This window comes from Strix uralensis, chromosome 1 (assembly GCF_047716275.1).
Source record: "Strix uralensis isolate ZFMK-TIS-50842 chromosome 1, bStrUra1, whole genome shotgun sequence".
NCBI lineage: Eukaryota > Metazoa > Chordata > Aves > Strigiformes > Strigidae > Strix > Strix uralensis.
The window spans coordinates 10,211,117-10,235,615 of NC_133972.1; the positions used below are offsets into that span (position 1 = coordinate 10,211,117).

General features: G+C 49.3%; 2 protein-coding genes across 9 annotated transcripts; one reads left to right on the plus strand and one right to left on the minus strand.

Moving 5' to 3' along the window:
- Window positions 1–660: 660 nt before the first annotated feature.
- On the minus strand, window positions 661–14,711 carry LOC141948073 (E3 ubiquitin-protein ligase RBBP6-like). 6 transcript variants are annotated; one of them, XM_074880310.1, is made up of 14 exons: window positions 14,655–14,711; window positions 13,628–14,421; window positions 13,339–13,545; window positions 12,925–12,989; window positions 12,145–12,290; window positions 11,485–11,621; window positions 8,266–8,381; window positions 7,128–7,330; window positions 6,155–6,258; window positions 5,291–5,482; window positions 5,132–5,210; window positions 4,987–5,044; window positions 2,475–2,571; window positions 661–1,068 (listed from the first exon to the last, which is right to left on the minus strand). In XM_074880310.1, the coding sequence occupies exons 7-13, from the start codon at window positions 8,319–8,321 to the stop codon at window positions 2,511–2,513; spliced, it is 753 nt and encodes a 250-aa protein (XP_074736411.1). In that variant the 5' UTR covers window positions 8,322–8,381; window positions 11,485–11,621; window positions 12,145–12,290; window positions 12,925–12,989; window positions 13,339–13,545; window positions 13,628–14,421; window positions 14,655–14,711; the 3' UTR covers window positions 661–1,068; window positions 2,475–2,510. The 6 variants fall into 6 exon arrangements, with proteins under 6 accessions (XP_074736411.1, XP_074736492.1, XP_074736650.1 ...); XM_074880391.1 differs by having other exon boundaries at window positions 13,339–13,753; window positions 14,349–14,421; window positions 14,655–14,708; XM_074880549.1 differs by having other exon boundaries at window positions 5,132–5,201; window positions 13,339–14,421.
- Window positions 14,712–14,915: 204 nt separating this feature from the next.
- On the plus strand, window positions 14,916–22,787 carry LOC141948329 (E3 ubiquitin-protein ligase RBBP6-like). 3 transcript variants are annotated; one of them, XM_074880830.1, is made up of 8 exons: window positions 14,916–15,039; window positions 16,118–16,320; window positions 17,190–17,293; window positions 17,966–18,157; window positions 18,238–18,316; window positions 18,404–18,461; window positions 20,877–20,973; window positions 22,380–22,787. In XM_074880830.1, the coding sequence occupies exons 1-7, from the start codon at window positions 15,035–15,037 to the stop codon at window positions 20,935–20,937; spliced, it is 702 nt and encodes a 233-aa protein (XP_074736931.1). In that variant the 5' UTR covers window positions 14,916–15,034; the 3' UTR covers window positions 20,938–20,973; window positions 22,380–22,787. The 3 variants fall into 3 exon arrangements, with proteins under 3 accessions (XP_074736931.1, XP_074736770.1, XP_074736854.1); XM_074880669.1 differs by lacking the exon at window positions 14,916–15,039 and adding an exon at window positions 15,058–15,182; XM_074880753.1 differs by lacking the exon at window positions 14,916–15,039 and adding an exon at window positions 15,058–15,182 and having other exon boundaries at window positions 18,247–18,316.
- The last annotated feature ends 1,712 nt before the right edge of the window (window positions 22,788–24,499 follow it).

The following is a 24,499-nucleotide window of genomic DNA, read 5'->3' on the forward strand; positions in this document are numbered from 1 at the left end:
CAAATGGGGAACTGAGGGTCTCTGGGGGTTTAAGGTGGGGTCCTCCCAATTTTGGAGGGGTCCTGGGGAAGGTTTTGGTGGTCCCAGAGAGGCTTAGGGGTCCCAGGGGGTTGAGGGGGGTCCCCCTGATTTTGGGGAGCTACAGGGGTTTTGGGGTCCTAGGGGGAGCTTGAGGGGGTCCCCACAATTTTGGGGGGCCTCAAGGGGTTTCTGGGGGTCCCCACCAATTTTGGAGGGCTCCAGGGGGGTTGGTGGTTCCAAGAAGGCAAGACTGCTACAGAAGAAAAAAGAAGCTCTTCTCTTCAGCACCAACCCTCTGCCCGCCAATACCCCACCCCACCCCACCCCCCCAAAAAAAAGCACCCTCATTCACTGTTCCCCCTTAATCCTTCATTCTTCAAAGCTGCGTGGCAGCGATGTTGCGATGAAGTTACAAAGAGCTCACTTTGGGGCTAGAGGAGGGAAAAACCACAGAGGCCTCTCAGGTCTCATTTCAAGGACTGAGAAACCTTAAAACATGCAGAGGGAATCCACTCGCTGCATCCCGAGCTTGTCAGCAACCTGCTGCTATTTCTTCGCCAACCACTCCTGCAACTAACCTGTGGCATCTTTTCTTAAGGTGTCTGTCTTTAGTAACCATTGCCTCTTTGTACCTTTCATGAGTTTTTCTTATCTTTAATTTCTTGAGCTTTCTGATGCACACAGTATGAGAAAGAAAACAGAAGGGAGCTGTCTGCTGTATTGACCAGCCAAGTTAATTTCCAGTGACCTGACGTGGCTTCTAATATGCAACACACCTAATGAAAGACACCCCAAGCCAGGTTTCTTTCTATCCTATGTTGTTTATCATTTGAAATCACGTCTTAATATTTTTATTAAGTGTAAAAAAAAAAAAAAGTGACTTGTATTACTAAAAATAAAGTCATTATAAGCTCAATTGAGTTAGAATTCAACAGCACAGTCCAAGTACTAATTAGAGCAAATCCCCGAGTCAGGAGCAGGGGTGGGAAGAACGTGATCTTCCCTCGCAGCAGGTGTACGAACTTCTAGATGAAGGGAAGCTTGGACCTTAAAAGAAAACACAACACAAAAAAAAAATAAATACAGTTAATTCTAAAGAGTCACTCTCCCCATTTTTTTCCTCCAAATTTGTTTTGGTTTTTGACTCTCCATATGCTTATGTCAAAGCTGCTTTCAGCTGCTGGCGTACCACTACTGCAAATGGAAGAACTTGCCAACATGTCAAAGTTTCTGCTGACAAGAGAGAACAGCCGCTGCTTTGTTAGTGCAAAAACACCCAGGAAGGGAACCTCCATTTCCACGGGCTTCTGTCACATGTACCACCACAGCCACTGATTGATTTCAGGGGGCGTGTGCTGGCCTCTACTGGTACATGAACATTTTTCACTATTCCACACCGATTTTGTTGCAGTAAGATGCAGAAAGAGCAAAGTCTTAATGGCTACAGTGCAGTATCAAACGGCAAGAAAACCCCGTTTAGCCTGAAGACGGTAAAGCTCAGCTTTACAATGCCAGCTTCGTCTACTTAACGTCACTACGTATTCGGCAATTTGTACAGGGTGCAAAATACTGGTACTGCAATCTTACCTACAGGACCACTTGATCCACACTTCTAGCCCAGAGGTCCTAGCAAAATTTTCACATACCTCTGGCTCTAACCAAGGGCAGTGACTGCACTGCAGGAAAAGTAATTTCTAAAAGCTTCTGAAGTCAGCCTCTAGTGATGGGACTCAATGCCATGCCTCTAGGAAAGATGCTGACGGCATTACTAAGAGAGAACTCTTCAGAATCCTGCCCAAGTGAAGTCTGGGGACAGGAAACATCAGCTACCCTGAGTTTTTTCTTCACAAGTTTTTCTTTCATTATTTTTTAAAGAACCATTCCACATTACTCCACATATGTTTATTAGCAGCATTCCTCCTCTCAAAGTCCTTCACCCATTTCAGATTTCCTTACAAACAAGTCTGATCTTTTAGGTCCTAAGAAAAATTGTTCAACGTCAGAAATTCCTAGGAAAGCCACCAGTTTGCAGTCCAGGCTAACGTCTCCCCGTGTACCCACAGGAGATAAACAAAAGAGGAGCTGAAGACAATTTCTCTCCCATATCTCCTCCCAAGTGCTTTGAGGTAACGGTTACAATCAGAACAGGGAGACACAGAAAATCCAGGCACTAGACCTCTTCAGGTTCTGGCCTCCTCACGGCTGTCAGGAGGTGAAGGGTCTCACTGCAGAGAAGCTTTAGTGAAAGAGACACCTGCTCCTCAGCAACTGCTGCCAAACTGTAACTCTCAGTCAACTGTAATCTCTGCCGTAGCTGAGCTAGTACCCTACATACGGAACTCCTCTCCCTCCTAACCCCTGGAATCATCCCATCCACCTGCAGAGGGCAGTGCAGATCCTCCCGATTCCTCTAGCCAGCCTGCTCCTCTGTTACAGACATGTAAAGCAGTTACCTGGAAAACGAACGCCTGCACTCCTTTGGAGTCTTTCTAGATTTCATCCGTTTCTGAATCATCTGTAAACTCATCAAGTCTGGACTTTTTCTTTTCCCTGTCAAAATAAGTTTGACCTTTATTACAATTATAGCTTGACCTTTATTACACAAAGACACCAAGAAACAAAACATGGCCCATATGAGAAAATGCATACTGCTTGCAGATGCAAAGGTGGACATGCTATTTAAACAAAACCAGTTTGGAATTCCTACAAGTCTTAGGGAAAGTTTTAGGATGACCTTTGTCTTGTTTTAGTTTTGCATGCTTACCATCTGCACCCAGAAAGCCAGTTGGAGAAAACACTCTGTCAGTTTTGCTGATGTCAGGTGCACTCGAGTGTAACTGCCCTCCGACAGGCCATCGAAACACAAACATGAAAAACAGCCCAACTTCACTGAGTCAAACCCCCACTCTTCTTTAATCTGGTTGTTCTCTGTCAAACTCCTCCCTAGATAAGGGAGGCCAACAGCATCCTGCTGGTGTCAGAAATTGCAGCAGGACCAGGGGAGCGACGGTCCCCCTGTCCTCGGCTCTGGTGAGGCCACACCTCGAATACCGTGTTCAGTTTTGGGCCCCTCACTACAAGACAGACACTGAGGGGCTGGAGCGCGTCCAGAGAAGAGCAACGAAGGTGGTGAAGGGTCTAGAGAAAAGTCCTGTGAGGAGCAGCTGAGGGAACTGGAGGGGTTTAGCCCGGAGAAAAGGAGGCTGAGGGGAGACCTCATCGCCCCCTACAGCTCCCTGACAGGAGGGTGCAGAGAGGGGGGATGAGTCTCTTGCCCCAAGGAACAAGTGACAGGACAAGAGGGAATGGCCTCAAGCTGTGCCAGGGGAGGTTTAGATCAGCTGTTGGGGAACATCTCTCCACTGAAAGGGTTGTCAAGCATCGGAACAGGCTGCCCAAGGAGGTGGTTGAGTCACCATCCACGGGTACATGTGACGCTGAGAGACATGGTTTAGTGGTGGACTTGGCAGTGTTGGGTAACGGTTGGACTTGATGATCTTAAAGGTTTTTTTCCAGCCTCAGTGATTCTACGATTCTCCAAAGGAGGTGCTTGTGTCATTGGGATGGCATTTGAATGAGCCATTGGAACTGCTGTTGGTCCTCAAGCTGGTGACGTGTCTGCAGGGGCTGGGGGATATCCTGGAGGAGGGAGAGTGCACCCAGCAGACGGAGGCTGCCCAGGTGGAAACTGAGGAGGAAACGGCTGTGGTGGTAGCCCCAAGGGAAGAGGAAGTGCAGGGGGTGGTGGAGGATACAAGGGAGGTGCAGGCACAGGCACAGAGAGCGGTGTTGACGCTGGTAGTGCTGGGGCCTGAGTCCATTGGGTACGTTCCCTGTGCGGGCGTCCTCGATTTGAGCTTCTAAAGAAACCCCAAAACACCAATCACTGCTTGTTACACTCTGCCCTGATTTTAAAGAGGAAAGTGAATGGAGGAGGAGCATGGTGGTGAGCACTTCTTGTTCTCAGCTTAAGCATTCTCCTCTCTGCTTTTTCTTCATTTGAGACTATGCTCATTTCTTGGTCCTCAGACTTGCCTTCCACATCCTCACCCCCAACAAATCCCTCACTCTCCCCTTCTTATAATCAGTTTGGCAACTGTGGCTGGAGGCTGCCTGTGCTAAAAGAGACACGTGCCAAGCGCTCCTCTGCCACACCTTGACACGCTTAATACTTCACAGTTCTGATCTTCAAAGTACTGCACAGACATTAAGTCATCTTCTCTCAAACTTAACACCTTCTGCACACACTTCCTAGGTTGTTGCCTCATGATGACGCCTTTGGCCCGTTCTCGGCCCTGAATTTTTATTTTTTGCTTAGACAATCTGTGGGATGGACCCTGTTTTTTGTTTTGACTTATCTTTAAGATTTTATACACACAATGCACCCTTACAATCTATCTACAACAAACAAATACCAAAAGGAAGGAGTAACTTGACTCTGCAGTAAAACAAAACAGACTCCTCTCTCTCCAACTGAGAGAAAGCAGCTTGGATATCTGAGACGACTAAACAGTAAAATAACAGCCTTGCCTTTTCCAATAGTTTGCTCAATCAGTATTAACTAAGCTGTTAAAAAGAGAATATTGGAGGCTGATTTCTATTGGGAAATCAGATTCTTCAGCCCTATTCAGTCAGAAATCAAGAGGGTGCCTTTCCACCTGATCCTTTAATTATGTTTCATTTTTATATGTAATTATGCTTTCCTCAGAAAGACTTCATTCTTCAGAGTCCTCTTTTCGATCATGTACTGGACTTTTATTTTAAATAATCGTCCTGAGAGCACAGATCCCCTTTGTGAAGGCCAATTCAAATCAAGCCATTTAAAAATTAATTACCACATGTATTCTCCACAACGATCTGTGCATACTTATTCCCTTATAAATCAGCTGTTGTGTCCGTTATGTGTTACGGCCTTGTTTAACAGGTTACAAGCAGCAATATATTGAATTTCTGTAGCATACTTACACTTCCCAGTCTGGACTGCCACTTGCCGAGCGAATTTTGCCAGCTCTCATTGGATGACCTTTTGGCATGGGGAGAGAAAAAACATCCCCTTCAGTTTACCTGAAGATAATTTTTTAAGAAGAATTTATAACTTACAGTTACTTACCAGTTGTGGGTAATGATTGTCCTTGGGGGCCCAGTAGACTTGGTAATGCTGGCTGTCTTACTCCAGGAACCTGAGAGCCCTTGTGAATCAGTGCAAACAGTTGGAAAATAAGCTCTACTAAAACACGAGAATCACTGCATATGGTGAAAGAAAACCTACCTTCTCTTCCCACAAACCAGGGATTGACAGGGAAGAAGACTGAGGAAGTTCCATGGCAGCCACCAGCGCAGCAGGAGGGGTCAGAGCCACGAGTGCTGGTGGAGATGCTGGTGGCTGCTGCTGATGCTGCTGCTGCCACTGCTTACAGACCCTCCGTGTGTAACCAGTTCCACTTCTGAAGTTGTTCACAGCCTAGAGGCAGAAAAACATTTACAAAGAGGTAACATGAACCTTCTGTAGCTCTATGGACAAAAGCCTCCACAGAGCAAAATTACTTGTGTATTCCCGTATATACTATCAACCCTAAAACAAACCAACATACGGATATATTCAGATTAGATCTAAGGAAGAAATTCTTCCCTGTGAGGGTGGTGAGGCCCTGGCACAGGTTGCCCAGAGCGGCTGTGGCTGCCCCCTCCCCGGCAGTGTTCAAGGCCAGGTTGGACAGGGCTTTGGGCAACCTGGACTAGTGGAAGGTGTCCCTGCCCGGGGCAGGGGGTGGGACTGGATGGGCTTTAAGGTCCCTTCCAACCCAAACCGTTCTGTGATATATGAACACATCCCATTAAACACTGGTGTTAATGACTGGTAACTCAGACTATCTGTATGTAAAGCACTCCAGCGTTAACACTGAATTTGAAACTGAGGCAATTCTGTTAAACACAAGCGTGACCTGAATTTGCCAGATTGTCTCTCAAGAGTTGTCAGCTTCTGTAACAACAGGGAATGTATTTGCAAAGTAAATTGAGCCTTATTCAATTTAGCCTTGTTTAAGGAGACGTAAATTAATATTTTCTTCCCTTTCAGCTAATTGACTGACTAGACTTTTCTTACAAACGCTTTATCTAAAAGTCACTGCATTACCTGGCGTAGGCACTTGTTGGCAATTAAAGTATCAGGAGAAACACCTGCCTGAAGACACGCTGGGCATGTGTGTGCCTCAGATTCCAGTAATGCTGTTCTGATACCTGGGTATAATCAGAAACATCAAAACAGGTTTTAGCTAAACTAAGGACATTGTTTGGGTTCTAATCAGCTGTAAAAGCCTGTAGATGGTTAATGGGTGAATATGGTCCTGAATCGAAAGCATGAAGCTATAAAAGTTCAGCAGTGTGAAAAACTTCTAGTATGCAGGAAATAGCTGCCCAGTTTTGATATTTCACTATTGTAACATTTGAAGATGTAGTGTAGGCCGTGTCCTGATGTTTTGACTCGTCTTTTGTCCGCTGTCCAGCACAGTGAGAAGTCCCCAACCTCAAGGATACGACATGTCTCCAAAAACCATTAGTATGTTCAAGTATGAATAAGACACGTCTCCAAAAACCATTAGTAGGTTCAAGTATCAGTAAGACACGTCTCCAAAAACCATTAGTAGGTTCAAGTATCAGTAAGACACATCTCCAAAAACCATTAGTAGGTTCAAGTTCTGACGGTTTTAACCAACTCTCCTGTGGAGAAGAATGTGGATTAAATGCCTAACGAGCCATTTGCTGCAGACCACAGTAAGTCACCAGCGTTGGCTGTATAGTTCTGTATGAGAGAAAGGACTGTGCACAAACTAAATGCATTTGATAACTAATACTGTAATCAGCTGCACAATTGCACACTCCTCTCGTACTCTCCTTCCGCATGGAAAGAGGATTCAACTAGATGCATAAAAAGGGAAAAAAGCCTCCTGCCTTTGTTTTTTCCTTTCTACAAGAAGAGACTTTCCTATTCGGGGTATACTTCAGTATTAAACAGAGCTGGTAACAAAGGAATTTTATGATCTCCTCTTTCTGCTTTCAGAGGAGCAGGTGTGATGCTTTGAAGTAACAAACATGGGAGTAACACTTACAGTCGTCACAATAACTGTTTCCACAGCAGGGAATTGCCACTGCATCGGTCATGATGTCTTCACAAATGAAACATAAGAGCTCCTCTGGAAGAGGATCATCTGAGGAGGAGGAGGAGGAGGAGGAGAAGGAAGAGGAAGAGGATGAGGACAGCTCCTCTGGTAAAAAGGGAGGCTCTTCCTTCTTTTCTCTGGCATAAGTTTCCCTGGAGGGGAGATGGGGAAGGAAAAAGAAAAAAAGTTAAAGATGGGTAAAGGAAAACTTTCCCAAGCTTTGGATTTTATCAAATGAAGTCCGTAGGTGGCATTCTCACTCCACATTAGCCTTCAAAAACATAGGCATTTAGTTTAAACTACTTTCCTAAAGCCAGAGCACTAGAAAAGGGAGGGGGGAACAATTTTCCTTCTGCAGAACTCTTCCATTCGTTGGATCAACTAAGAAATTAGCTCAGACTAGAGAAATCATTTTCTGACAGCTAGAAGCCAGGTGAGATGAATCCCACCCCTCCTTTGCCGGAGGGTAAATGTAAATCGCAGGCTCAGGATAAAGTCAGTCTCTGCCTAATTAGGTTTCATAAATGGAACAGGTCTATGTTACAGCTTCTGCAAAAGGAGATCCATGACAGAAGAACAGAGGTGCTACCAAGTGCATTTTAGAACAGCCGCTCTTGTCAGCACACAGTAGTATTTTCTTAGTTTACAGCAACAGGAAAACGTGAGTCCATTTCACACATGGGATTTGATTAAATGTCAGAGGGGGAGGGAATCTCAGTCCAACAGCTATTTGTTAAATTTTGCAAGAAGCCTCAGAAACATAAACCAGAAGCAAAAGGAGCTTTCAAAAAGAATGACACCACTGTAAACACAACTGAAATGTTTTGCAGAAATACGGATTCTTAGCATACCATAAGCTTAACCAACTTTCAGGGCTGTGAACAGCAGGACTGCCCTCTTTTAATATTAGAAATCATCACAGATTTTAAGGTTAAGATACAATGACAGTGCTTCTTGCCCCGTAATTACGGATGCTGGCCAGCTTGGTGGCATTGCCACTCAGACACTGACGCGTGGCTTCTCTCCTTCACTTTTTGGTCAGACCAACTAATTCCATACTCACGCATTAATAATTGGTATTGCGTACCTTCCAGTCTTTGTCAGCATTGCACCCTTTGTATTGGGATCTTTCACCTCCATCATGAAACTCCTTGGAATTCCTGTGCTCTTTTTAAGTCTGGGAACAGACTCACAATTACTGTCCTGTTAAGAAAAACAATGCAGACATACCTCATCTTAAGGCCCACACTTAAAATGACATTTCAACCACTATTTTAAGCAACAAAAGCCTTTAATCTTCTCCTTTCACCTAGCCTAAGGGTTGCTCGACTGAAATACTCATTTTCCTAAATGAATATAGCCAGGATGCTCCAAAGGCTTGAGCAGTGTTTTGAACTCAGTTGACATTCTTTGGCTTAACTTCAGGGTCCTTAAGGGTGAAACATCCCTTAGCTCACCATCCACTCAGAGAAGAGGCACAAACCCCCTCCTCCTCCAAAGTGCAGTTCAGAGGAAGAGCTTAATGCAGGGCTCTGAATCGGGGAAACTTATATTCACCATCTACAGATGAAGGTTGAATTCACAGCTGATGCATATACGTTCAGTGAGTAACGTTAAATGGCAGGAATACTCAACCAGAGACTTGTGTTGGGAAGGACCTGATGGCACAGGGCTGCGGAGAGCAGGGGGGGCAGTGAGCTTCCCAAAGAGGCTGCGGTGACACGCTGGGGTTTTTCCTGCTCGCCGTTGGCAGGCAGTGCTGGGGGCTGGGTGCTGCTGCCTGCCACGGGGCCTGCACACCCCGTCCCAAAGCAGAGCATTCATCAGGGTCTGTCGGGGGTGTCCGATCCCAGCTTCTGCCTCCCCTCCTGCTTAGAAATCCCCATGTTGTGGCCCCCCTGCCCCGAGAGGCCACCGTGCCCAGCACCCAGAACCAGCGACACTGTGGTATCAGCCCTGGGGCGGAGGGCACCGCGAGCGCTGCGGGGCACTGCGTCGCCTGCTGTGCTGGTGGCAGTGAGCCCTCGGTTCTGGCAGCTGGCACATGCCTCTGGCAGCGATGCATCTGCTCCCCCTTCTCGTCGTGCTGGCCCTGCGCTGGCCTGTGCACGGCACCTGGGACAGCTGTGGGTAAGTGGCCAAGGCTCTGGGAGGAGCTTGGCACCCTGATGGGGTTCCCTGGAGGGTGCCCACTTGTCCCCCGTGGCCACACCATGGCTTCCCCAGCCCCACAGGGGAGCCTCGGCTCCTTGCAGCACCCGGGCTGCTGGCACAACTCACCTGCCGGGCTAAAGCAGAACCGGGGGCAGATGCCCACCCGCCCCACGGGGCTCCCTGGCCTCGCTGTCCATGCAGCGCCTCGTGGGGAGGGCAGACGGCTGACCTTCAGCCGGGACAGCAGCGAGCCGTCGAGCAGGACACTGATCAGTTTCTGGTTACAGAGGGACCTGCGGGCTGCGGCCCATGGCTGCTCACTCCGGCATGTCACGCGTGGTGGGGGGCACAGACGCCCAGCCAGGGGCCTGGCCCTGGATCATCAGCATCCAGGATCGCTGGGCAGCAGGCACGGGGCATGTGTGCGGATGGTCCCTCATCAGCCCACAGTGGGTCCTCACAGCAGCCCACTGCTTCCTCGAGGCCAGGTAAGGAGGGCCAGGAATGGGGATATCCCCCCAGCACTCGCAGGTGCCCCATCCGCAGCACCACGTGCTACTCCTGTCCCCTTTTCCTTGCGGTACGCCCAGTGCCTGGGCACTGCAGAGCCCAGCTGAGAGGCTGCTTGGGAGAGGGCTAGGCTCCTGCCACGGCTTCCTACAGCCTCCAGCTCAACATGCCTTGAGTCCAAGGCATGCAGGGGCAGTCGCAGCCTCCATAGCGCTGCTTTCCTCTCCCCCATGTGAAGCAGAGGGCAGGGAACTGCTGAGCTGCTGCAGCACGTGGCTCCACTCCCTCTGAGCCCTCTCCCCATCTGCTTTCCAGGCCAGATGTGGCATGTGGTGGTCAGGGCCAACCACTTGACTCAGCTGGGCCCGGAGGCCCAAGTGCGCAATATTAAGCAGCTGCTGGTTCACCCACGCTACAGCAACATCACCAAGAGGAACGACATTGCGCTGCTGGAGTTGGACCAGCCTGTGCAGCGCGGCTGCTACATACAGCTTGCCTGTGTGCCCAACACCTCCCTGCGAGTGTCAGAGCTGCAACCTACTATGTCAGTGGCTGGGGGTCCACGACTGCGAGATGTGAGTTCCCAAAGAGCGCTCGTGTCCTGAGTGCGAGCTTGGCACACAGGGCAGGTGGGCTGGGCTTCCTGACAGCAGCGGTGAGAGCCAGAGCCTGGCTGCGGGGACGTGTGCCCATAGAGAGATGGGTCTGGTCCAGAGCCCAAGGCCAGACAGAAGGGCAATGCCGGTGCAGCGCCTGTCACGATGCAAAGCCAAGCCCCAGGGAAGGGGCTCACCCAGACAGGGCAGGAGACCTGGCAACGAGCTGCCTGGCATTAATTCCTTTCTGTGCTCACAGCTGGAGGATCAACAGATGTCCTGCAGGAGGCCAAGGTCCACCTCATCGACCTCAACCTCTGCAACAGCAGCCGGTGGTATGCAGGGGCCATCCACCCCTACAACCTGTGCGCTGGCTATCTGCAGGGCAGCATCAACACCTGCCAGGGAGGAGCCTGCGACAAGGCAGTGCCCAGTGGCACAGGCAGCCCCGGCACAGCCGCCCAAACACACCCTGGTGCAGGCTTTGCCTGGCCAGTCACCCTCCCACCACTGGGTCCCCACTGCTGCTGGGGCTCCCCTCCCCTTCCCCAGCTGCAGGCCCTTGCCCAGGGCCCCACTTGCCCCAGAGGCCCGGGACTCTGCCCAGAAAGCCCATCCAGTGCTCCTGGCAGCCTCGAGGTCCAGATCCCAATCCCAAAACATCTCTCTTGCACACAGCCAGCATCACTGTGCGGAGATGAGCACAAGCCCTACCCACAGGCTTACTACCCTCTCCCTGACAAGGTTCTGCAGGCCCCAGCACCTGAGCAAGTTGTGACACCCTGATGAAGGCGCTCTCAGTGTTATTTTAAAGTGCTCCTTCAAAACGGCCTTTTCCAGGTTGTTTCCTCAGCCTGCTGTCAGTCTGATGGAAGAAGGCTCGCTCTGTACCCAGCCTGTTCTGGAACAGCTCCCAGACAAGTGCCAGGCCCAAGCAAGAGCCCACAGCCACAGCTCGCCCACTGACCCTCTGCGCCACACATAGGGGCCATGTCCCGGCCCACAAACAGGCCCCCTCCCGCACCCCCACACACTGCATTTCTTACCGAGAAGCTGATGGAAGACCCAAGTAACGGAACTGCCCCGCTGGCACTGGAAACACGCCAGCCCTGCCGGGGTCACGGCAGCCTCGCGCTTTCTGGAGAAGTCAAACGTGCTAAAGGTTCCCATCTTGAGGCTGTGGCTGGAAACAAGACACAAGCACAAGAGCTGAGGTGAACCTCTTCCTGCAGTACCCTGGTAGGTAGCTACTTCCCCACATCACCCCAGAGTCTAGAAAACAGAGGTGGAAAAGGAAATCAACAAAAGAAAATCTCCCAGCTTCTCCAGCTCTGGTACATTTCTGCTCCAGGCAGGGCAAACCTCTCTCTGAACAGCCTGTGTTAAAGCAGCAGCACTCCGCAGGGCTTGCAGGCCTGGGCCTGCGGCTGCAGGGGACACACAAGCTCCAAGCAGCCCCGAACAATCCTGTAGATGAAAAGGAACTGCTCTCCTACAGCAGTAACAAGCACGTGATCATAATGAGCAGTAACAGCCACACCAAGCGAGTGCAGAAGTGCCCAGGGAAAGCCTGAATTACCACGGTGTCTGCCAAACACCCTTGCTGAAATCCACAGGGCAGTCTGGCTGCAAGAGGAGGAAGATGAAGCGATGGCAGCCAGTTCCCACAGCAGGGAAGGGGGGCGAGTAACAGCAGATCTCCTTACCCGACTCGATGGCGTTGCCTGGGCTGTTCGTCCTGAACACAAAGACTTTACTTCGCTCTATATCCATTCGTTTCCCTCCACCAGGACCACCAGATTCCCCCAGGATTGTAAATCGCTCTGTGCCACGTTTTGACATGACTTATGACCTGTTTGACAGATGAACGGATAGTAGAGGCTGCTTTCACTGGAAGAAAAACCACACCCAGTGATTTGAACGCCAAACAGCAGAAACACCTAGAACTACAGCATCTTTAGCAGGACCCGGGGGTAAAGAAGCTAACGGCACCAGAGAAAGCCAGGGAACCGCCGCAGCCAACGCTTATTCCCCAGCTCTCCTGGAGGAGAGGTAAAATGAGGAGCAAAGAACTCTACAGATGTAATGCCAAGATGCAATTCTACAGATGTAATTCCAAGATTAAAAGGACTTCTTGGACAGCTGATTCACGTCATTGCACCTTGGTTTCTCAGGGCAAACAGCATCAGCTAACCTACCCCCCAGGCAGACTGACAAGGGAGAGAGGGGCTTGGGGTAAACAAAAGATGGCAGTCAGGGAATCGTTTCCTCTACACTGTGACACAGGTCCTGCTGCATCACTGTCCCATCTCTCAACTGCTAGAAATCTGGGGAGGCTACAACCTTTCCTGCATATGCAATATGTCCCTACTTTGCAGATATCACATCATCTCTGCGTGTGCAGCCAAATGAAACAGGAGCTAACCAAAAGCAGAGTGAAACAACCCAGTTTAAACATGTTTTTTTTTAAAGAACTTGCTACTCACCTGGATTTGTGAGCAACCAAGTCCAGAGGAAGCCTTTATCTGCCTCGTATGACACTGCAGGGGGACTAGAAGCATAAAAGAGCAACAGAAAGAGAATGTAAATCACTCAAACAACAGCTTCCATTAAGACCAGATCACGATTTCCAAGGTGAAGAACATGCACTTGTCACGAGCACGGCCACACCACCACCCAGTAATTCAGCTCCACCCGGAGAGCCCCCCAGAGCGTAATAAACACCAGCCTGCTGATAGACAACGATCCTGTTGCAAAGCTCTGGCCTTATCATATCCAAGAAACATATTTCCTTCATCACAGAAGAAATACCCTTGTAAAAGAAATCCCTAGAATGAACAATGCCCGTTAGAAGTGTCTGACAGAAACGCCCAGCGTTGTTCCCAGCTCCCCTCACACACCTCTGACACCGTCACCATGTTCCCACAGCAGACCAGCACAGGGTGCTTGTCCTCTTGGCTGCACTCCAGCCTCTGGGTCACCCAGGGGGTGAACGTGGCCCCCTTGAACAAGGCACGAAATATCCCGCAGTGCTCCAGCACACGCTGCTTGTGGAAGGGGCCGCTGGTCCTCCCACTCAGCTCTGGCTTCCTCAAGGGGAATCAGCACTGCAAGGAGAGAGAAACGCTGCAGAAGGCAGCTGGGGGCCCAGAGCAGCTGGGGCAGGGAGGGAGGTGATGGGGCACAGACCAGTCTGGAGCCACGCTGCTCCTTCCACCTCGGCATTCTGGTGGTTCTCCCTCAGGATCTTTTTTCTTTCCTTGATTTCCTTTGCCCACAGCAGCTTATGTGGCAGGCTGATGTCGGTCTTTGGCTCTTCAGAGAGGGGTGAAAAAATCATGTGTGGGAAAAATGTGAATCCTCTAATACCCAAAGACAAAACCCTTGCAAAATGTTAGGAGAGTGCATGAGAGAGACACAAACTCCAAGACATCAGAGACTCGATTCTACCACCTCTGCCTTCCCTCTGCACCTCCACCCTTCTGCTCCCTCCTCCTTCCCCAACTCATCACACTCCCAGGCCTGCAGGTTTGCCAGCTGGTGAGCTGGGCTGGTCTCTGCAGCTGCTCAGCCGATCAACCAAACTATTATTTGCTGCTGGTCTAAAGCTCTGGTTCCACATCTGCTTTCTCTGATACCACTGGGGTTCCAAGAACTCACTACTTTACTTTGCTCCACATCTTTTGGCAGATCCTGGGCAGCCTCCCCACTTCCAAACAACTCACTGCCATTTCCCCCAAAGACATGTCCACTGTGCAAACTTCTACACCGGAAAAGCGCCAACCTCATGCCAAAGCACCTCATCAGCTCTTTACAGGGCAGGTTTTTGGGGCAAACCCGTGGCCCCAACAGCAGCTCCGCTGACCTTCAGCAGCAAACCCCCGCGCGGCGCAGCTCCTCCCACCAGTACCTGGCAGGGGGCAGGGGTGCTGCCGGCACGTCTTCCATCGGCCCCTGCGGGGCTGCCCGCCTGCAGAGCGCAGCTGGAAGGGGACAGCATTCCCGTTTTAGATAGAAAGCAAGAAACAAGACCAAGAGAGCCCGAGGCGGGCGGAGAGCGGCAGCGCGGTCCCGGGCCGGTGCCACCCCCACCTCCCGGAGCCGGCCCCGCCAGGCACGCTGGCGGAACCCAGGCGGCCGAGGGCTCCCCCCCCCACCCCAAACGCCTCCCACCGCCCGCTCAAGGGGAACCGGGGCTCCCCCGCCCGCGTCTCACCGCCCCGGACACCGCCCCGCGCCGCGCTCGGCAGGGCCGCCGCCATGGTGCGCGCCGCCCTCAGCGGAAGGCCCCCGTTCCCATAGCGACAGGGGCTGCGCCGCGCCGGGCTGCCCTGGAAGGCCCCCGCTGCCATAGCAACGGGGCACACTCGCACAGCGCCTCACTACAAACGTCCCCACATCCCCACGGGGACGGGCTTTTCTCTCGCCCCGAGTTACGCCTCCCCACTTCCGCCCTTGCTCCTCTGTCCCCAGGCACATCCCGCTGGAGGCGGCAGAGTGGCCCTTGCTCCTCTGTCCCCAGGCACATCCCGCTGGAGGCAGGAGAGTGGCTCTTGCTGTCACCCCGGGGCAGCAGCGAGGGGAGGTGAAGCTAAGATGAGGTATGTCTGCATTGTTTTTCTTAACAGGACAGTAATTGTGAGTCTGTTCCCAGACTTAAAAAGAGCACAGGAATTCCAAGGAGTTTCATGATGGAGGTGAAAGATCCCAATACAAAGGGTGCAATGCTGACAAAGACTGGAAGGTACGCAATACCAATTATTAATGCGTGAGTATGGAATTAGTTGGTCTGACCAAAAAGTGAAGGAGAGAAGCCACGCGTCAGTGTCTGAGTGGCAATGCCACCAAGCTGGCCAGCATCCGTAATTACGGGGCAAGAAGCACTGTCATTGTATCTTAACCTTAAAATCTGTGATGATTTCTAATATTAAAAGAGGGCAGTCCTGCTGTTCACAGCCCTGAAAGTTGGTTAAGCTTATGGTATGCTAAGAATCCGTATTTCTGCAAAACATTTCAGTTGTGTTTACAGTGGTGTCATTCTTTTTGAAAGCTCCTTTTGCTTCTGGTTTATGTTTCTGAGGCTTCTTGCAAAATTTAACAAATAGCTGTTGGACTGAGATTCCCTCCCCCTCTGACATTTAATCAAATCCCATGTGTGAAATGGACTCACGTTTTCCTGTTGCTGTAAACTAAGAAAATACTACTGTGTGCTGACAAGAGCGGCTGTTCTAAAATGCACTTGGTAGCACCTCTGTTCTTCTGTCATGGATCTCCTTTTGCAGAAGCTGTAACATAGACCTGTTCCATTTATGAAACCTAATTAGGCAGAGACTGACTTTATCCTGAGCCTGCGATTTACATTTACCCTCCGGCAAAGGAGGGGTGGGATTCATCTCACCTGGCTTCTAGCTGTCAGAAAATGATTTCTCTAGTCTGAGCTAATTTCTTAGTTGATCCAACGAATGGAAGAGTTCTGCAGAAGGAAAATTGTTCCCCCCTCCCTTTTCTAGTGCTCTGGCTTTAGGAAAGTAGTTTAAACTAAATGCCTATGTTTTTGAAGGCTAATGTGGAGTGAGAATGCCACCTACGGACTTCATTTGATAAAATCCAAAGCTTGGGAAAGTTTTCCTTTACCCATCTTTAACTTTTTTTCTTTTTCCTTCCCCATCTCCCCTCCAGGGAAACTTATGCCAGAGAAAAGAAGGAAGAGCCTCCCTTTTTACCAGAGGAGCTGTCCTCATCCTCTTCCTCTTCCTTCTCCTCCTCCTCCTCCTCCTCCTCAGATGATCCTCTTCCAGAGGAGCTCTTATGTTTCATTTGTGAAGACATCATGACCGATGCAGTGGCAATTCCCTGCTGTGGAAACAGTTATTGTGACGACTGTAAGTGTTACTCCCATGTTTGTTACTTCAAAGCATCACACCTGCTCCTCTGAAAGCAGAAAGAGGAGATCATAAAATTCCTTTGTTACCAGCTCTGTTTAATACTGAAGTATACCCCGAATAGGAAAGTCTCTTCTTGTAGAAAGGAAAAAACAAAGGCAGGAGGCTTTTTTCCCTTTTTATGCATCTAGTTGAATCCTCTTTCCATGCGGAAGGAGAGTACGAGAGGAGTGTGCAATTGTGCAGCTGATTACAGTATTAGTTATCAAATGCATTTAGTTTGTGCACAGTCCTTTCTCTCATACAGAACTATACAGCCAACGCTGGTGACTTACTGTGGTCTGCAGCAAATGGCTCGTTAGGCATTTAATCCACATTCTTCTCCACAGGAGAGTTGGTTAAAACCGTCAGAACTTGAACCTACTAATGGTTTTTGGAGATGTGTCTTACTGATACTTGAACCTACTAATGGTTTTTGGAGACGTGTCTTACTGATACTTGAACCTACTAATGGTTTTTGGAGACGTATCTTATTCATACTTGAACATACTAATGGTTTTTGGAGACATGTCGTATCCTTGAGGTTGGGGACTTCTCACTGTGCTGGACAGCGGACAAAAGACGAGTCAAAACATCAGGACACGGCCTACACTACATCTTCAAATGTTACAATAGTGAAATATCAAAACTGGGCAGCTATTTCCTGCATACTAGAAGTTTTTCACACTGCTGAACTTTTATAGCTTCATGCTTTCGATTCAGGACCATATTCACCCATTAACCATCTACAGGCTTTTACAGCTGATTAGAACCCAAACAATGTCCTTAGTTTAGCTAAAACCTGTTTTGATGTTTCTGATTATACCCAGGTATCAGAACAGCATTACTGGAATCTGAGGCACACACATGCCCAGCGTGTCTTCAGGCAGGTGTTTCTCCTGATACTTTAATTGCCAACAAGTGCCTACGCCAGGTAATGCAGTGACTTTTAGATAAAGCGTTTGTAAGAAAAGTCTAGTCAGTCAATTAGCTGAAAGGGAAGAAAATATTAATTTACGTCTCCTTAAACAAGGCTAAATTGAATAAGGCTCAATTTACTTTGCAAATACATTCCCTGTTGTTACAGAAGCTGACAACTCTTGAGAGACAATCTGGCAAATTCAGGTCACGCTTGTGTTTAACAGAATTGCCTCAGTTTCAAATTCAGTGTTAACGCTGGAGTGCTTTACATACAGATAGTCTGAGTTACCAGTCATTAACACCAGTGTTTAATGGGATGTGTTCATATATCACAGAACGGTTTGGGTTGGAAGGGACCTTAAAGCCCATCCAGTCCCACCCCCTGCCCCGGGCAGGGACACCTTCCACTAGTCCAGGTTGCCCAAAGCCCTGTCCAACCTGGCCTTGAACACTGCCGGGGAGGGGGCAGCCACAGCCGCTCTGGGCAACCTGTGCCAGGGCCTCACCACCCTCACAGGGAAGAATTTCTTCCTTAGATCTAATCTGAATATATCCGTATGTTGGTTTGTTTTAGGGTTGATAGTATATACGGGAATACACAAGTAATTTTGCTCTGTGGAGGCTTTTGTCCATAGAGCTACAGAAGGTTCATGTTACCTCTTTGTAAATGTTTTTCTGCCTCTAGGCTGTGAACAACTTCAGAAGTGGAACTGGTTACACACGGAGGGTCTGTAAGCAGTGGCAGCAGCAGCATCAGCAGCAGCCACCAGCATCTCCACCAGCACTCGTGGCTCTGACCCCTCCTGCTGCGCTGGTGGCTGCCATGGAACTTCCTCAGTCTTCTTCCCTGTCAATCCCTGGTTTGTGGGAAGAGAAGGTAGGTTTTCTTTCACCATATGCAGTGATTCTCGTGTTTTAGTAGAGCTTATTTTCCAACTGTTTGCACTGATTCACAAGGGCTCTCAGGTTCCTGGAGTAAGACAGCCAGCATTACCAAGTCTACTGGGCCCCCAAGGACAATCATTACCCACAACTGGTAAGTAACTGTAAGTTATAAATTCTTCTTAAAAAATTATCTTCAGGTAAACTGAAGGGGATGTTTTTTCTCTCCCCATGCCAAAAGGTCATCCAATGAGAGCTGGCAAAATTCGCTCGGCAAGTGGCAGTCCAGACTGGGAAGTGTAAGTATGCTACAGAAATTCAATATATTGCTGCTTGTAACCTGTTAAACAAGGCCGTAACACATAACGGACACAACAGCTGATTTATAAGGGAATAAGTATGCACAGATCGTTGTGGAGAATACATGTGGTAATTAATTTTTAAATGGCTTGATTTGAATTGGCCTTCACAAAGGGGATCTGTGCTCTCAGGACGATTATTTAAAATAAAAGTCCAGTACATGATCGAAAAGAGGACTCTGAAGAATGAAGTCTTTCTGAGGAAAGCATAATTACATATAAAAATGAAACATAATTAAAGGATCAGGTGGAAAGGCACCCTCTTGATTTCTGACTGAATAGGGCTGAAGAATCTGATTTCCCAATAGAAATCAGCCTCCAATATTCTCTTTTTAACAGCTTAGTTAATACTGATTGAGCAAACTATTGGAAAAGGCAAGGCTGTTATTTTACTGTTTAGTCGTCTCAGATATCCAAGCTGCTTTCTCTCAGTTGGAGAGAGAGGAGTCTGTTTTGTTTTACTGCAGAGTCAAGTTACTCCTTCCTTTTGGTATTTGTTTGTTGTAGATAGATTGTAAGGGTGCATTGTGTGTATAAAATCTTAAAGATAAGTCAAAACAAAAAACAGGGTCCATCCCACAGATTGTCTAAGCAAAAAATAAAAATTCAGGGCCGAGAACGGGCCAAAGGCGTCATCATGAGGCAACAACCTAGGAAGTGTGTGCAGAAGGTGTTAAGTTTGAGAGAAGATGACTTAATGTCTGTGCAGTACTTTGAAGATCAGAACTGTGAAGTATTAAGCGTGTCAAGGTGTGGCAGAGGAGCGCTTGGCACGTGTCTCTTTTAGCACAGGCAGCCTCCAGCCACAGTTGCCAAACTGATTATAAGAAGGGGAGAGTGAGGGATTTGTTGGGGGTGAGGATGTGGAAGGCAAGTCTGAGGACCAAGAAATGAGCATAGTCTCAAATGAAGAAAAAGCAGAGAGGAGAATGCTTAAGCTGAGAACAAGAAGTGCTCACCACCATGCTCCTCCTCCATTCACTTTCCTCTTTAAAATCAGGGCAGAGTGTAACAAGCAGTGATTGGTGTTTTGGGGTTTCTTTAGAAGCTCAAATCGAGGACGCCCGCACAGGGAACGTACCCAATGGACTCAGGCCCCAGCACTACCAGCGTCAACACCGCTCTCTGTGCCTGTGCCTGCACCTCCCTTGTATCCTCCACCACCCCCTGCACTTCCTCTTCCCTTGGGGCTACCACCACAGCCGTTTCCTCCTCAGTTTCCACCTGGGCAGCCTCCGTCTGCTGGGTGCACTCTCCCTCCTCCAGGATATCCCCCAGCCCCTGCAGACACGTCACCAGCTTGAGGACCAACAGCAGTTCCAATGGCTCATTCAAATGCCATCCCAATGACACAAGCACCTCCTTTGGAGAATCGTAGAATCACTGAGGCTGGAAAAAAACCTTTAAGATCATCAAGTCCAACCGTTACCCAACACTGCCAAGTCCACCACTAAACCATGTCTCTCAGCGTCACATGTACCCGTGGATGGTGACTCAACCACCTCCTTGGGCAGCCTGTTCCGATGCTTGACAACCCTTTCAGTGGAGAGATGTTCCCCAACAGCTGATCTAAACCTCCCCTGGCACAGCTTGAGGCCATTCCCTCTTGTCCTGTCACTTGTTCCTTGGGGCAAGAGACTCATCCCCCCTCTCTGCACCCTCCTGTCAGGGAGCTGTAGGGGGCGATGAGGTCTCCCCTCAGCCTCCTTTTCTCCGGGCTAAACCCCTCCAGTTCCCTCAGCTGCTCCTCACAGGACTTTTCTCTAGACCCTTCACCACCTTCGTTGCTCTTCTCTGGACGCGCTCCAGCCCCTCAGTGTCTGTCTTGTAGTGAGGGGCCCAAAACTGAACACGGTATTCGAGGTGTGGCCTCACCAGAGCCGAGGACAGGGGGACCGTCGCTCCCCTGGTCCTGCTGCAATTTCTGACACCAGCAGGATGCTGTTGGCCTCCCTTATCTAGGGAGGAGTTTGACAGAGAACAACCAGATTAAAGAAGAGTGGGGGTTTGACTCAGTGAAGTTGGGCTGTTTTTCATGTTTGTGTTTCGATGGCCTGTCGGAGGGCAGTTACACTCGAGTGCACCTGACATCAGCAAAACTGACAGAGTGTTTTCTCCAACTGGCTTTCTGGGTGCAGATGGTAAGCATGCAAAACTAAAACAAGACAAAGGTCATCCTAAAACTTTCCCTAAGACTTGTAGGAATTCCAAACTGGTTTTGTTTAAATAGCATGTCCACCTTTGCATCTGCAAGCAGTATGCATTTTCTCATATGGGCCATGTTTTGTTTCTTGGTGTCTTTGTGTAATAAAGGTCAAGCTATAATTGTAATAAAGGTCAAACTTATTTTGACAGGGAAAAGAAAAAGTCCAGACTTGATGAGTTTACAGATGATTCAGAAACGGATGAAATCTAGAAAGACTCCAAAGGAGTGCAGGCGTTCGTTTTCCAGGTAACTGCTTTACATGTCTGTAACAGAGGAGCAGGCTGGCTAGAGGAATCGGGAGGATCTGCACTGCCCTCTGCAGGTGGATGGGATGATTCCAGGGGTTAGGAGGGAGAGGAGTTCCGTATGTAGGGTACTAGCTCAGCTACGGCAGAGATTACAGTTGACTGAGAGTTACAGTTTGGCAGCAGTTGCTGAGGAGCAGGTGTCTCTTTCACTAAAGCTTCTCTGCAGTGAGACCCTTCACCTCCTGACAGCCGTGAGGAGGCCAGAACCTGAAGAGGTCTAGTGCCTGGATTTTCTGTGTCTCCCTGTTCTGATTGTAACCGTTACCTCAAAGCACTTGGGAGGAGATATGGGAGAGAAATTGTCTTCAGCTCCTCTTTTGTTTATCTCCTGTGGGTACACGGGGAGACGTTAGCCTGGACTGCAAACTGGTGGCTTTCCTAGGAATTTCTGACGTTGAACAATTTTTCTTAGGACCTAAAAGATCAGACTTGTTTGTAAGGAAATCTGAAATGGGTGAAGGACTTTGAGAGGAGGAATGCTGCTAATAAACATATGTGGAGTAATGTGGAATGGTTCTTTAAAAAATAATGAAAGAAAAACTTGTGAAGAAAAAACTCAGGGTAGCTGATGTTTCCTGTCCCCAGACTTCACTTGGGCAGGATTCTGAAGAGTTCTCTCTTAGTAATGCCGTCAGCATCTTTCCTAGAGGCATGGCATTGAGTCCCATCACTAGAGGCTGACTTCAGAAGCTTTTAGAAATTACTTTTCCTGCAGTGCAGTCACTGCCCTTGGTTAGAGCCAGAGGTATGTGAAAATTTTGCTAGGACCTCTGGGCTAGAAGTGTGGATCAAGTGGTCCTGTAGGTAAGATTGCAGTACCAGTATTTTGCACCCTGTACAAATTGCCGAATACGTAGTGACGTTAAGTAGACGAAGCTGGCATTGTAAAGCTGAGCTTTACCGTCTTCAGGCTAAACGGGGTTTTCTTGCCGTTTGATACTGCACTGTAGCCATTAAGACTTTGCTCTTTCTGCATCTTACTGCAACAAAATCGGTGTGGAATAGTGAAAAATGTTCATGTACCAGTAGAGGCCAGCACACGCCCCCTGAAATCAATCAGTGGCTGTGGTGGTACATGTGACAGAAGCCCGTGGAAATGGAGGTTCCCTTCCTGGGTGTTTTTGCACTAACAAAGCAGCGGCTGTTCTCTCTTGTCAGCAGAAACTTTGACATGTTGGCAAGTTCTTCCATTTGCAGTAGTGGTACGCCAGCAGCTGAAAGCAGCTTTGACATAAGCATATGGAGAGTCAAAAACCAAAACAAATTTGGAGGAAAAAAATGGGGAGAGTGACTCTTTAGAATTAACTGTATTTATTTTTTTTTTGTGTTGTGTTTTCTTTTAAGGTCCAAGCTTCCCTTCATCTAGAAGTTCGTACACCTGCTGCGAGGGAAGATCACGTTCTTCCCACCCCTGCTCCTGACTCGGGGATTTGCTCTAATTAGTACTTGGACTGTGCTGTTGAATTCTAACTCAATTGAGCTTATAATGACTTTATTTTTAGTAATACAAGTCACTTTTTTTTTTTTTTACACTTAATAAAAATATTAAGACGTGATTTCAAATGATAAACAACATAGGATAGAAAGAAACCTGGCTTGGGGTGTCTTTCATTAGGTGTGTTGCATATTAGAAGCCACGTCAGGTCACTGGAAATTAACTTGGCTGGTCAATACAGCAGACAGCTCCCTTCTGTTTTCTTTCTCATACTGTGTGCATCAGAAAGCTCAAGAAATTAAAGATAAGAAAAACTCATGAAAGGTACAAAGAGGCAATGGTTACTAAAGACAGACACCTTAAGAAAAGATGCCACAGGTTAGTTGCAGGAGTGGTTGGCGAAGAAATAGCAGCAGGTTGCTGACAAGCTCGGGATGCAGCGAGTGGATTCCCTCTGCATGTTTTAAGGTTTCTCAGTCCTTGAAATGAGACCTGAGAGGCCTCTGTGGTTTTTCCCTCCTCTAGCCCCAAAGTGAGCTCTTTGTAACTTCATCGCAACATCGCTGCCACGCAGCTTTGAAGAATGAAGGATTAAGGGGGAACAGTGAATGAGGGTGCTTTTTTTTGGGGGGGTGGGGTGGGGTGGGGTATTGGCGGGCAGAGGGTTGGTGCTGAAGAGAAGAGCTTCTTTTTTCTTCTGTAGCAGTCTTGCCTTCTTGGAACCACCAACCCCCCTGGAGCCCTCCAAAATTGGTGGGGACCCCCAGAAACCCCTTGAGGCCCCCCAAAATTGTGGGGACCCCCTCAAGCTCCCCCTAGGACCCCAAAACCCCTGTAGCTCCCCAAAATCAGGGGGACCCCCCTCAACCCCCTGGGACCCCTAAGCCTCTCTGGGACCACCAAAACCTTCCCCAGGACCCCTCCAAAATTGGGAGGACCCCACCTTAAACCCCCAGAGACCCTCAGTTCCCCATTTGAGATCCCCCCATCACCACTGTCCCCTGCAGGGGTCTGGGGGAGGTCCCAGTGATGTGACCCCTCCTCCTGCACGCCCAGTTCCCCCACTGAGACCCCCAAATCCCTCCTCCACATCCCTACTTTCCTCTGTGGGAGCTTTGGGGGTCCCAGCACTGTCACCCCCCCCACACCCCTCAGTTGCCCCACACACTGTTTCGTGCTGCCCCCACCACCCCCTGCAGGGTTTTTTGGGGGTTCCCACCGATGCCACACCCCTATCCCTGCACCCCCAAACTCTCGAGGACAACTGGGAAGGGGGGATGTCCCAGTGCCCCTCACAACCACTCCCCTCAGGTTTGGGGAGCCTGTTGTCACCTGTGTGTCCTCCCCCACCCCCCAGGAAAGGGACCACACCAGGCTGACAAGGAAAGCCACCAACGGCCTCCACTTGTGCATCCATGGCGTGGACCAGGATGGGGGACACAAGGACACCCCAGGGGGGCCATGGGGACACCCCACACATGCCCCAGGGTCTCCTGAAGGTCCCCAAATCATCACCCTGGGCATGGGAGGGGACACGGGGACACCAAGGTGGCTCTTGGGGACATTCCCATCCATGAGATGTCCCCCACGTTGATGCCCCATGACCTTGAGGGACCCCAAGGTGGCTCTTAGTGATGTCCCTGTCCTCGGAGTGCCCTCACATTGACACCCCATGACTTTGAGGGGACACAGGAGACCCCAAGCTGGCTCTTGGGGACATCCCCATCCCTGGGGTGCACCCCACTTTGATGCCCCACAACTGGGAGGGGACCAGGGTGTCCCCAGGTGTCTGTGGTTCATCCCCATCCCTGGAGTGTCCCCAACATTGACACCTGTCATGTTACAGGGTAATTTGGCAGAAAACAAACCCCCTTGCGTCCCAGTTTATCCTCAGGTGTCACAGGGGCTGGGGGCAGCTACGCTTAGATTCTGAGTGATACCAACTTGTCACTTGCTCCATTCAACCTCCACCCTCCCACGTGACTCTGGGCTTCGGTTTCCCTCCTAAAGCACCTCGACTCAGCCCTGA

Excerpts from the sequence above, each read along its gene's own strand:
- LOC141948073 (XM_074880310.1), bottom strand. The coding sequence starts at position 8,321 with ATGATGGAGGTGAAAGATCCCAATACAAAGGGTGCAATGCTGACAAAG. Across the intron at positions 6,259-7,127 it reads AAACAGTTATTGTGACGACT|GTATCAGAACAGCATTACTG; the intron begins GTAAGTGTTACT and ends GATTATACCCAG. Across the intron at positions 5,211-5,290 it reads CTGGTTTGTGGGAAGAGAAG|GGCTCTCAGGTTCCTGGAGT; the intron begins GTAGGTTTTCTT and ends CTGATTCACAAG.
- LOC141948329 (XM_074880669.1), top strand. The coding sequence starts at position 15,127 with ATGATGGAGGTGAAAGATCCCAATACAAAGGGTGCAATGCTGACAAAG. Across the intron at positions 15,183-16,117 it reads ATGCTGACAAAGACTGGAAG|GGAAACTTATGCCAGAGAAA; the intron begins GTACGCAATACC and ends TCTCCCCTCCAG. Across the intron at positions 18,158-18,237 it reads CTGGTTTGTGGGAAGAGAAG|GGCTCTCAGGTTCCTGGAGT; the intron begins GTAGGTTTTCTT and ends CTGATTCACAAG.